This window comes from Cydia fagiglandana, chromosome 12, assembly GCF_963556715.1.
Source record: "Cydia fagiglandana chromosome 12, ilCydFagi1.1, whole genome shotgun sequence".
NCBI classification, from domain to species: Eukaryota; Metazoa; Arthropoda; class Insecta; order Lepidoptera; family Tortricidae; genus Cydia; species Cydia fagiglandana.
The window spans coordinates 15,454,298-15,467,241 of record NC_085943.1 but is presented as its reverse complement, the minus strand read 5'-3'; the positions used below and the strand labels follow the sequence as shown (position 1 = coordinate 15,467,241).

Sequence of the window (12,944 nt, the reverse complement as noted above, 5' to 3'; positions counted from 1 at the left end):
ACCTAAGCCACATAGGTGAAACTGCATTTAACACCATCCACAAATTTGTGATTCTCGAGAAAGCTCATTTGACACTAACAGAAGCAATTGCGATTTGGATGAGGTATTATAAAGTTGCTACTATATATCGGTTCGACAGAATTTCGTTGCACAAGTTTACACAGACGGCCTACAGGTGTACAGGGGTAAATGGGGCATTATCTATGAAAAGGGATCTTATTGTCGATGGCGCTTACGCCGAACAGCGTCGCGCGGCATTCATAACGGAGCATCGTTAATAATGGCGTAAGGGCCATCGACAATAAGGTCCCTTTTCATAGATAATGCCTCAAATAATGAATTGATAGGTAAACTCATTGACATGCATTAAATAATTAACTCGCATAAACATTGAAAACATTGATATGTATGTAATGGGGCGGCCCATTGTTCGAAATGTATCAATTAGAGTGTAATTATTAGGCGTATTGGAAAACTAAGGGTTCTGCAAGTATAGTTTGATAATTAACACTTTAGACAATCATTACAAAAACCTTATAAGTATTTCTAATTATTGAATTATTATCATATCAACTGAAAGGTGAGTGAGCAACTAGTATTCGATTTCCTTCATATTTAAAGCTAGGGAAATAATTTTCGCATTGATATTTTTCAATTTGATAGGTACTTTACTTTTTGATTTTTGAAATAGATGTCTTATACTTATATCTTGTTATCTACTTACTACGGAAAAGTGACCAATAAACCCTTGCAGTGGCCAGTGTAATTGTAAGCGTAAACACTTAAAAAATATTATTAAAAAAAAATATATATGCGTGTGTGTTTCCTTTTGATTGGTAAATGCATATACCTACTACTACATACGTATTGAGAATCTTATTTAGAATAATTATTCTAAATATTACGGTTCTCAATAGGCACTATTATGTGTATTGTTGACATGCTCGTACCTACTGATAAATAATCACAGCAGTTTACAATTTTTTCTAGTTTCAAATGAACCCCACTTACACAATGATAGAACACATGCATAAATTAGCCACTCACAATTAGTTACTCAAATTTAATCAAACGCTTAACTAGAACACAACAGAGTGGCGGTGTATTAGGATTTTTATTTATAAAACTAATATTATGGAAAAGAAGCCACAAGCAAAACAATCTTGGTTTAGGAATTTTGAAAAACGTTTAGGATTCCAAAATGACATTAAATGGGTGAACACCATACTAATTACTCTATACCATATACTATTCATTTATTGGCCCTATCATTACGCTTTTCCAGTAAAATGGCAGACAGTTGTGTTTGGTAAGTTATTTTTTTTTTATAAGCATTTATGTAATTTACATTTGTAAAACACATTACAAACTTTAATATTCTTCCGTATATTTCGATCGCTAATGTATGTATGTGTGTACAAGTATACGAAATGCACGGGACTCGTACCTACATAATGAGAATGACACATTTTTCGCACTTGCCATGAAATGTAGGTACTATTTTTGGCTGTTCAGAATCGCACTGATAAGTAGATGATTGTCTAATTAAGAGTATATAGTAACAGCACCAGTCATGGGACATTTAAGAGGAAATTTGTAGTATTTATGATATTTCCCTTATACATGTAAATGGTCTACCGCTTAGCGTGTTATAAGATGAAAGTCCTATCCGTCTTTCATGTTTTAGGCGTGTTGTATCAAAGATACTGCAATTAGTTTCCACATATTTAACAAATTAAAACAATGCTTTTTTTCTCCAGTCATGGACACCAAAGTTCCAGTAATGGGCCCCCGGTAATGGACGTGGATCCAGTAATGGGCCCCCTATAATGGACATTACTCTATCAGTATAAAATATTGAAATGGGCAATAAATTACGGCAAAATAAAACAATTTTTGGTATAAGCTTTTATCGCTGAATGTATTTTTCTTTCCACAGCCAATTATTATTGTATTAGATCCATCGAGACAATTCTAATATACCCAAACACAATTAGTTAGGGTTTATTGCGATAAAGTTCCCATGGCCACCTCCTGTCTCCATTATCAGATTAGGTCCATATTATCATAATATTGCATTATCATCCGATTTGCATACTTACACAAAATTTCAACTGAATCGGAAATCGAAAAGTGGCTCAAATTCAGCTACCAAGATTGGACCCACACTAACTAACAGGGCAAGTTAAATAAAAGTTTGGAAAAACGATATTAATTTATCCGAAGTCCGAGAATACCTCCTGATTGACATATTTCTTAACTACATTTTATTTCTGTATTGTTTAAACATGAAATTATGGCATAGCAAGCATCATTCTGTCATTTGTCCCATCATAGGAGGTACGCAGTTTTACAGCTCCTATAATGGGATTGGGCCAAATACCACTATTTTTTTACATCTGTGGAGTCACAACATATTGTGTTATATACCTTATCTCATGGTAAATGCAATTAACAAAACACATTCTAGTTTTCATCAAGTATTAATTAATTAAAATTTAATAAATTAACTCACCTCTCTTAGCGAAGTTGTTAAGAATTCGTAGTGGTATTTTTTTTCAGTGACACGACAACTTTTAGGTTGACGCCAATTTCTTAAAAAACAACCAAATTTAATAAAACTTCAAACTGAAACAGCTCTAGGACTCTTATTTATGATAATATACAGCCAGTGTTTATAAACTACTTTTAGATACTTATTTTAGAGGAATTATGTTTTTTTGTCCCATTACTGGTTCCACGTCCATTATAGGGTCCACTACTATAGTCGGCTATAAAAGTTATATATATATTATATCGAAAATGTAATGTTCTTGAATATCTTATTTTTGGGTGATACATATTATTAGGTACGACCAGCCTCATACAAAATTAACATCATCACTACACCTCGTAAAACAAAGTCCCTCGCCGAAGTGTCTGTTTGTGTGTTTGTATGTTTGTCCACGATAAACTCAAAAACTACTGAACGGATTGTCATGCGGTTTTCACCTATTAATAGAGTGATTCTTAGGGAAGGTTTAAGAGTATGATTTGTTAACCCATGTGAAGCCGGGGCGGATCGCTAGTTATTTATAAAAAGCGGCCAAGTGCGAGTCGGACTCGCCCATGAAGGGTTCCGTACCAGCAAGTAACATAATAAAATTGCGGTTTACGATTTATGACGTATTAAAAAAAAATACTTACCAGATCTCGTTCAAACCAATTTTCGGTGGAAGTTTGCATAGTAATGTACATCATATATTTATTTTTCTAGATTTATAATTCTCTTATTTTAGGAGTTACAGAGGGGGGGGGGGGCACATTTTACCACTTTGGAAGTGTCTCTCGCGCAAACTATATTATATTAGAAACCTCAATATCATTTTTGAAGACCTATCCATAGACACCCCACACGTATGGGTTTGATGAAAAAAAAATTGTGAGTTTCAGTTCTAAGTATGGGGAACCCCCAAAATTTATTGTTTTTTTTCTATTTTTGTGTGAAAATCTTAATGCGGTTCACAGAATACATCTACTTACCAAGTTTCAAGAGTATAGTTCTTATAGTTTCGGAAAAAAGTGGCTGTGACATACACGCGCAGACAGACAGACGGACAGACATGACGAATCTATAAGGGTTCCGTTTTTTGCCATTTGGCTACGGAACCCTAAAAACGTGTCACATGCGTATTTTCTATAGGCTTGTGTCATGAACACAGAGAATTTTAGGAACAATTTGTTTGTAAAGAACAAATCTAGTCGCTTTTACTCGATATTAACGCCAACTCATTCATCATTTTTATATTTTTAGAATGTGATAATTTATATAAGTATTTATAGTATTTCAGAAAAGGAATTTTTCAACAATAAATCAATTTAATTCTCGAAGAATCCTCGTTTGAATATGATGGAAGAGGTCACGTGATTGATGATTTTACCTACTGTGTTCTGGATTTAATGTTTTGATTTTATGATTCTGTTTTGTCCCGTAGACTTTTTTTTAGGTAGGTATTCTGTGTGGTGTTTAGATCTGTGTTCGATTTTTAAATGTGTTCTTTGCGTGAGTAAAATAATAAACTAAAACATTTTAACATACTATAATGTCTACCACTTATCTCAGGTTGGTAAAGCAACTTGTTTTCACTAAAGCGACACGGAAAACTAATTTTAAGTCGGGAAACGCGTTTTTGCCTTATTGAGCTTGCTGTGGGAATAGGTCGGTTTGTATAAGCTTGTTACATAATTATTTTATTTTATTATTTTATTTTTATTACAGACATGGCAAACCAACAGCTATAAACATTTCTAAAAACTAAAATAGATTCACAGAGCCAATTACAGGTTCTCACTTATAAAAATTAAGTAGGTAAATAAAGAACAAATATAATCACAAATCAGTTAAGCAACAGCACACAGCACAAGCCAAGGTTCCTGCGTACAACTAGCTGCAAAACTGCATAGGCACATTAGGAATGGAAAACATTCATAAAGTGGCCATGCACTTCCACCGCCGACTGCACAAAACTTCAAGAAAAAACCGAAATACAGAAAATACAAATATATATATATATATATATATATATATATATAAGTATATATATATATACAAGTGTACCCATGTAGTACTCGTATAACTTCAGTAAGCCAAGCCCGAACCCGCGCTAGAAGTATCACCCATAAAAAATGCAATTAATTTATTTCTTATTACCGATATGCTATCACTAAATACATCGAAGTCTAAATTCAGTAAAACTTTATTTAAACTCATGCCTGCCCTGCACAAGAAACTGTTTTTTCTATATTTGTTCCATAATATTTACTATATTTATTTATAGAATACCCTAGAGAGTAAATATCGCCGCCATGTCTGTTAGGAGCAAAATGAGACCACGTAAACAGGAAATATTTATCGCGCCACGAATTCCTAGAACTGACTTTTTTATCCGTGATATACCTAAATTTATCTATGAGATATCACGAGCTAGTTTACCCTTTAGGAAGAAAATAGACTACGAATTAATATGTCAAAAAAAAATATTTCTGACTAGAGTCAGACTAAGACAAGTCTGCAACGATTTTGAAAGCACGCACGCAGTGCAAGTGTTATTTTAAACATCAAAGTTTTATGAAATTATGACGTATTAAATAACACTTGCACTGCGTGTGCTATCAAAATCGATGCATACTTGTCTTGGTGTGACTCTCATTATTTCTTACTCTCGTAACCACTATAACAAGAAGAAGAAGATAAGAATAAGGATTTGTACTGTAATCATATGTTGTGAAATAAATAAATCTAATCATTATAATTATATACTATGACAGGGTACCTACTTAGTATTCAGTGGAACACTCTTGTTCAGTGGAAGCACAGTATGTATGCATTTCACCATGCGAGCTAAGCAGACTCCGATCGGAGCTCGTTTCGCTCGCAGTGGAAGACGGGTAATAATTGTATATTTAATTCCAGCGGCGATAATGTACGTGGCAAGCGGGTTCGGGGTCACCGGAGGCGCTCACCGACTATGGACCCACAAATCTTACAAAGCTACGTTGCCCCTGAAGCTGTTCATGCTGATGCTATATTCTTCCGCTGGCCAGGTATGTCAACAACTCGGATCACTGGTACGGTTAAGTTCACAAATATCTTTACGAGCCAACGTTCCAAAAATATATTTGCACGCCTCTAAGATACTGACAATAAGGCCGTGTAAATATATTTTTAGAACGTTGGTTTGTAAAGAAGTTTCTGAACTCGACTGTACAATTACAATTGCCAGTACATAGAGGAATTTTAATTCTAGCTGATGGTCAATAATGTCAATATCACATTGGGTAAAGGAGTTTCTCACACTTTATTAAAATACAGTCAGCGTCATATAGGTATGTAGCAGGTAATAGCATCCCAAGTATTCAAATATTTAGGTAGGTCGATACGCCATATGTACATATTATGTGGTGTACCGAACTACTTGAATACTTTGGATGCTACCTACTTTATGACTGACTGTATAAGGCGATTTTCTATGTTCCTACTTTATGGCTGACTGTATAAGGCGATTTAAGTCTAATAAGGCAATAGGCATATGCGGGCCAGAGAATATTATCTACTGATATTGACAACATTGTCATTCTTTCGTTTCAAGGTTCATAATATTTCCTGAAAACACTGCAAATAGTAATGTAATTTAATTACTACTTAAACGACACAATTTTTAAGCTCGTAACTAAAATTTGATTACAGTATGTATCTATACTTCCTTGTGTAATCATTCTTTAATCATTCGTTTCATTCCATCCTCCACTAACTATACCACTCTATACCCATGGCATTGTAATTACCCTCTAGGGGGGTAGGTTACTCTCATGTAGATAAAAAAGTAATCAACAAGATCTCTCAACCGCAAAACAAGTAAAGCCACTCGAAGTTAATAAAAAGCAGACTTTTCAACTTTAAGCCATTTGCTTCTTGCTCTATTTCACCGAATTATTACCGCGACTTTCTTCAAGCCTAATTCTTACCTGATTTTTTCAAGATAAAATGTTTGATTAAGAATCAGGAGTCGACATTTCTATCTTTTACGGATTCTGGAGTTTCAAATGAGGTATGAAATCGAGCTGACTGTAGGAATTTGAGTTATTATTATACGTTTTAATACTTATCATAATTTTTATTGCGACTACTTTACCTACACAAATTCGACATCTTTGTATTTCAATAAATCAAAAGTGGGCGCAGTATTCAGATCTCGACTGGAGAATGCCCCGCTTGATAATCACTCACACACAATAGTGTACTTTGCAGCAGTGATAGTTTGATAATATTTTATTGCTTTGGTGAATGGCGTACTGTTACATTTTCAGATTTAAAAAAACATCCACAGCGTTTCCCGCAAGGCGTTACGACGATGCTAAGAAAAAATTATACACTCTTCTTATTAGTTTTGTACAGAGCTACCGGACTTGTGCCAAGGTTAACTACATATGTTAACTATTCAACATCCAGCATATGATGTGACCGAAGAGCTGGCGGTTTCCTCGCACAAAGTATCACCATCGCGATACAACGAGGAAATGCCGCCAGCATCCTTGGTATGCCTCAAGGGCCTATTTTAGATTTAAGCTAGTTATTAATTTAGTTTAGTAGTACGACTGTATATTTATTATGTAAAAAAAGGGTTTTCACTATTCAATGTTTCCAGAACTCCCTCCTCAACTGGGTCCGCGACCACCGCGTCCACCACAAGTACAGCGACACCGACGCGGACCCTCACAACGCCAATCGCGGGCTGTTTTTCTCGCACATCGGCTGGCTCATGCTCAAGAAGAACGAAGAAGTCATCAAGCGCGGCAAGCAGATTGACATGAGCGATATCGAGAACGATCCGCTGCTGAGGTTTTATGAAAAGTAAGTCAATTCCACCACTTTGTTCGTTACCTATAGTCTAATTGGCCTCTCTATCGTTCGAATATACAAGCAGATTTATAACGAAGAGTAAGGATTGATGGAAAAGACAAACGGATACTACTTAACGTAGGTACTTACTTACTTTCAAATTTAAGTTTGCGTCTTTGAAATGAAATGATAATGCAATACATCGTCCAGCTAATCTGATGATGGTGACCATGAAGGTAGCCATTAAAGTGCTGTCGTTTTAAAAAGACGCCCCCGCCCTCATAGACTTTGGGCTTTTGAAAATCGCCTCGATGGAAAGTAGGACTTTTTAAACATGATTTTTTAGATAAAATGTGTTTCTTTTAGATATTTCCAATGGTTTAAACTGCTGTTCTGCTACTACCTGCCGACGATGATCAATGTGTGGTTTTGGGGCGAAGATTGGAAGACGGCTGTAGCTTGGCAGTGCTTCCTCAGATATATCACAACCTTCCACAGCGAGCTGACCGTCAACAGCCTGGCTCACGCTTTTGGATATAAGCCATATAACAAGTAAGTTGACTTTTATATATATGGACTAGCTGTTGCCCGCGACTTCGTCCGCGTGGAATCTTATCTTCAACATTTTACATCTTAGTACCTATAATTTTCATATGCAAGTTGTATGAAGTTTTAAGTCAAGTGGATTTTGATGTTGGTTGCTGAAATTACTTTTTTGTATTCTCATAATAGGTACCTATGCCTTTATACAAAGATTCAAGTTCGGCACTCACAAAATATCTGATCTCCATACAAACTTTCAACCCCTTTCTCACCACCTTGGGGGATGATTTAAAAAAATGCTTGAATTAGTTTACATGTTTTTTAATTTAATACCTTTTTTTTTGCAAAAAGTTCAAGTTCCTAGCTTAAAATAAAATTAAACCCCAAGACGAACTTTCATCCCCTTTTTAACCCCCTTAGGGCTTGAATTTCCAAAAACATTGCAATTACTTTTTTTGTAATCGGCTAATATGTCTTTCTAAGAAGTTTCAAAGCATTTGTAATGGATTCAAACTTTGAACCCCATTTTAACCCTGCTAGGGGATGCATTTTACAAATCGCTGAAATCACTTTTATTGTCATCTAATAATATCCCCAAATACAAAGATTCAAATCCCACGCTCGAAAAAATGTATGATATCCATACAAACTATCAACCCCGTTTTCACCACCATAGGGGATGAATTTTCAAAAACGCTGATATTAGTTTTCTTGCATCTTAATTTAAAACGTTTTACAAAGTTTCAAGTTCCTTGCTTAAAATAAAATTTGCACCCGCAGACGAACTTTCATCCCCTTTTTAGCCCCCTTAGGGGTGGAAATTCCAAAAACGTTGCAATTACTTTCTTTTTGTAATCGGCTATTATGCCTTTCTAAGAAGTTTCAAAACCATTTGTAATGGATCCAAACTTTCAACCCCTTTTTAACCATGTTAGGGGATGAAATTTACAAAACGCTGAAATTATTTTTCCTGTCTTCTAATAATATTCCTAAATACAAAGATTCAAGTCCCACACTCGAAAAAATGTTTGATATCCATACATACTTTCAACCCCTTTTTCACCACCTTAGGGGATGAATTTTCAAAAACGCTGAAATTAGTTTTCTTGTATTTTAATAATATATCTTTTAACGAAGTTTCCAATTCCTTGCTCAAAAGAAAACTTTAACCCCATACAAACTTTCATCCCCTTTTTGACCCTGTTAGGGGATGAAATTTACAAAACGCTGAAATTACTTTTATTGTCTTCTAATAATATCCCCAAATACAAAGATTCAAGTCCCGCGATCGAAATTTTTTTTGATATCCATACAAACTTTCAACCCCTTTTTCACCACCTTGAGGGATGAATTTTCTAAAACGCTGAAATTACTTTTCTTATATTTTAATAATATATCTTTTAACGAAGTTTCAAATTCCTAGCTCAAAAGAAAACTTTAACCCCATACAAACTTTCATCCCCTTTTTAACCCTGTTAGGGGATGAATTTTACAAAACGCTGAAATTACTTTTATTGTCTTCTAATAATATCCCCAAATACAAAGATTCAAGTCCCGCGCTCGAAATAATTTTTGATATCCATACAAACTTTCAACCCCTTTTTCACCACCTTGGGGGATGAATTTTCTAAAACGCTGAAATTAGTTTTCTTATTTTTGAATTTGATACGTTTTTACAAAGTTTCAAGTTCCTAGCTTAAAATAAAATTTGCACCCGAAGACGAACTTTCATCCCCTTTTTAACCCCCTTAGGGGTTGAATTTCCAAAAACGCTGCAACCACTTTTTTTTCTTATCGGCTATTATGCCTTTCTAAGAAGTTTCAAAGCATTTGTAATGGATTAAAATTTTCAACCCCTTTTTAACCCTGTTAGGGGATGAATTTTACAAAACGCTGAAATCACTTTTCCTGTCTTCTAATAATATCCCTAAATACAAAGATTCAAGTCCACCACTCGGAAAAAAATTTGATATCCATACAAACTTTCAACCCCTTTTTCACCACCTCAGGGGATGAATTTTCAAAAACGCTGAAATTAGTTTTCTTGTATTTTAATAATATATCTTTTTAAGAAGTTTCAAATTCTTAGCTTAAAAGAAAACTTTAACCCCATACTAACTTTCATCCCCTTTTTAACCCCCTTAGGGGCTGAATTTCTCAAAATCGCTTCTTATCTCTTGTACACTTTATAAATGCAATCTGATGTGCAAATTTCAACTTTCTGGCTTTTGTAGTTTCGGCTCTGCGTTGATGAATCAGTCAGTCAGTCAGTCAGTCAGGACACTTGCATTTATATATATAGAAGATAACATTTGTGACTTAAAAAATTCTCGATTTAATGTACTGAGCAACAATTGATTGTTATCCAATGAGAAATGACTGGATTCTAAGTCCCCATGTTCTCCTTTTTAAATCTACCCGAATCAGATCGATTTTCCAACTTTCCTGGGATAGAATAAGGTCCAAAGTTCAAACTCTAGATAAGCTCTAGGTCTTAAGGGGCCCACTGATTATCAGTCCGCCGGACGGTATCGGCCTGTCAGTTAGAACAAAATTTTGACAGTTTCGAACAACTGACAGGCCGATACCGTCCGGCGGACTGTTAATCAGTGGGCCCCTTTAAGGAGTCTACAGAAACTTAATATTTTGCTTTCAGAGACCTAAAGCCAGCAGAAAACCGTTTCGTCGCGACAGTGGCTCTTGGAGAAGGTTGGCACAACTACCACCACGCGTTTCCATTCGACTACAAAGCAGCTGAGCATTTCGACTTCTTTAATTTTGGCACCGCCTTCATCAGATTCTTCGAGAAACTCGGCTTAGCCTACGATCTGCGGGAGGCGACACCGGAGATGATCAATTCTATTGCCAAGAGATTAGGTGACGGCACTCCCGTACATTTCCCACTAGACTCCGAAAATGAAAGAGCTGTTGGTTGAACTATGTCTACTGTTTAACTGAGGCGATTGGTAAGAAGTAATTTGGTCAGCCACGAACTGATTGAAGGCTATGTGAATGTGATTTGTATTATGTTAAGTAAGTAAAATAAGATATACCTAAACTAATTTTAATCCTAAATTTTAAATAATTGATATAAAATAAATAAAACTCAGCTACCTTCTACTAAAAAAATCAAAGCACAACTTCTTTGCCAACCGCCTGAGGGAAGCAGACTAATAATAAGAATGAACTTTTGAACAAGCAACAGATAAAATTGTAATAAAATATGTACTCTTTTAATGAATACTTTTAGCAGATTTAGTTTAGGTATGTACATATTTTTGAACAAAATTATATATACATACATATGTATATAACAATACAACCAATAAATTATTTCCATAATTTTGTCCTTTTTTTAAATATCTAACCCTAGTCAAATTTTAGTGACCAGGCCCCTGTTTCACCAACGTGACAGGTGCGACGAATTGTAAAATCACTGTTGCTGACGTCACAGGCATCCATGGGCTACGGTTACCGCTTACCATCGGGCGGGCCGCATTCCTGTTTGCCACCATCATTGTATTATTAAAAAAAACTTTATGATATCGGAAAAAAACAGATATTTCTCTTGCTAAGTTTATGACAATTGTCACAAGAAACACTACAATTGTCACGTAATTCCGACATATAACTCATTACCTGTCAAGAATTACCTACAATTCTTCTAAATCTTTGACAATTGTCAGAAACTTCGCAGGAGAAATATCTGTTTTATTCCGATATAATAAAGTTTTTTTAAATAATACAATGATGGTGGCAAACAGGAATACGGCCCGCCCGATGGTAAGTGGTAATCGCAGCCCATGGATGCCCTTGACGTCAGCAACAGTGATTTTACAATTCGTCGCACCTGTCACCGATGTGAAATTGGGGCCAGGCCATTTAAGTAAAGAAAGTAAGCCATGTATGAAAACAGTAGATATATTAAAGTCATAATAATGATCTAAAATTGCAAACCAGGCAAAAAAATCCATAAAATGATTTCTCATAAAGTACGTACGATCAGCCAAGAAAGTGGTTTACCACTTTTCGACTCTATCATCTGATTGATATTAGAGTCGAAAAGTGGTAAACCGCTTTCTTGGCTGACTGTACCAATTTTTACAAGCTTTTATTTACTTTCACCTGACTGTTATCTGTAATCAAATCTTGCAAGCTAAATTTGATCCACTTCCCGGTTTCCGATTGAGCTGAAATTTTGCATACATACGTAAGTCGGGTGACAATGCAATATTATGGTATCATCGAGCCGATCTGATGATGGAGACCAGAGGTGGCCATAGGAACTATGTGATAAAACAACGAAACCTAATTGTTTTTGGGGTTTTAATAATTGTCTCAATGAACATTAGTTGCCTGTGGAAAGAAAAGTACAGTCAGCGATAAAAGCTTGTACCAAAAATGAAATTTTTGCCAAAAACTTATTTATGTGAATCTTGAGCAAAACGTAATAGCACAGGCAGGATTACTATAGTAGCTAGGGTCTGGTTGAGGTCCAACGTTACTGTATAAAGCAGTTTTCATGAGCCCTAATCGAGGATATCGTGTAGCCACTGCCTTCATCTCACTATCCTTCATTCTCCACCCATACATACAATTTGAAGTTTCTGGGAATACATATTTTTCTTCAGGGCTCAACTCATACCGCTTCTTTAGGTATGCCTTACGACCCTCTTGGATCCTGAGTGATTCGTGCTCAGGTTCAACTGGGAACATTTTCTGCAACGCTGATTCGTATTCGTCGCGTTTTGAAACGATCACTTCTTTAGAAGATGTTAGTCTATGCCTCGCTGCTTCAATATGGTCACGGGTTGTAGCCGCCATACCGGCGGCGGCTAAAGCGTAGTCAATGTCCGCATGTGTATAGTTCTTCAGTTCTTTTCGGAACGTAGCTGCCTTTTGGAACATGTGTGAATGCTTTTCCCGCCATGCCAGTCTTGCTTGGGCCTCCTTTTCGTAACATTCCAGTAAGAAATTAATTACTTTCGGGTCACTTGTGTCGAAAGGCATTGTGTTGAATTGT

The 12,944-nt window shown here is 35.7% G+C and overlaps 1 protein-coding gene across 1 annotated transcript; it reads left to right on the top strand.

Moving 5' to 3' along the window:
- Window positions 1-1,061: 1,061 nt before the first annotated feature.
- LOC134669650 (acyl-CoA Delta(11) desaturase-like) lies at window positions 1,062-11,157 on the top strand. The gene is made up of 5 exons (XM_063527325.1): window positions 1,062-1,309; window positions 5,453-5,583; window positions 7,185-7,390; window positions 7,745-7,930; window positions 10,578-11,157. The coding sequence occupies exons 1-5, from the start codon at window positions 1,135-1,137 to the stop codon at window positions 10,855-10,857; spliced, it is 978 nt and encodes a 325-aa protein (XP_063383395.1). The 5' UTR covers window positions 1,062-1,134; the 3' UTR covers window positions 10,858-11,157.
- The last annotated feature ends 1,787 nt before the right edge of the window (window positions 11,158-12,944 follow it).

Bases quoted from the DNA above. Each gene is read 5' to 3' on its own strand.
- LOC134669650 (XM_063527325.1), top strand. From the start codon at position 1,135: ATGGAAAAGAAGCCACAAGCAAAACAATCTTGGTTTAGGAATTTTGAA. The intron at 5,584-7,184 runs GTATGTCAACAA...CAATGTTTCCAG, and splicing joins TATATTCTTCCGCTGGCCAG to AACTCCCTCCTCAACTGGGT. The intron at 7,391-7,744 runs GTAAGTCAATTC...TGTTTCTTTTAG, and splicing joins CTGCTGAGGTTTTATGAAAA to ATATTTCCAATGGTTTAAAC.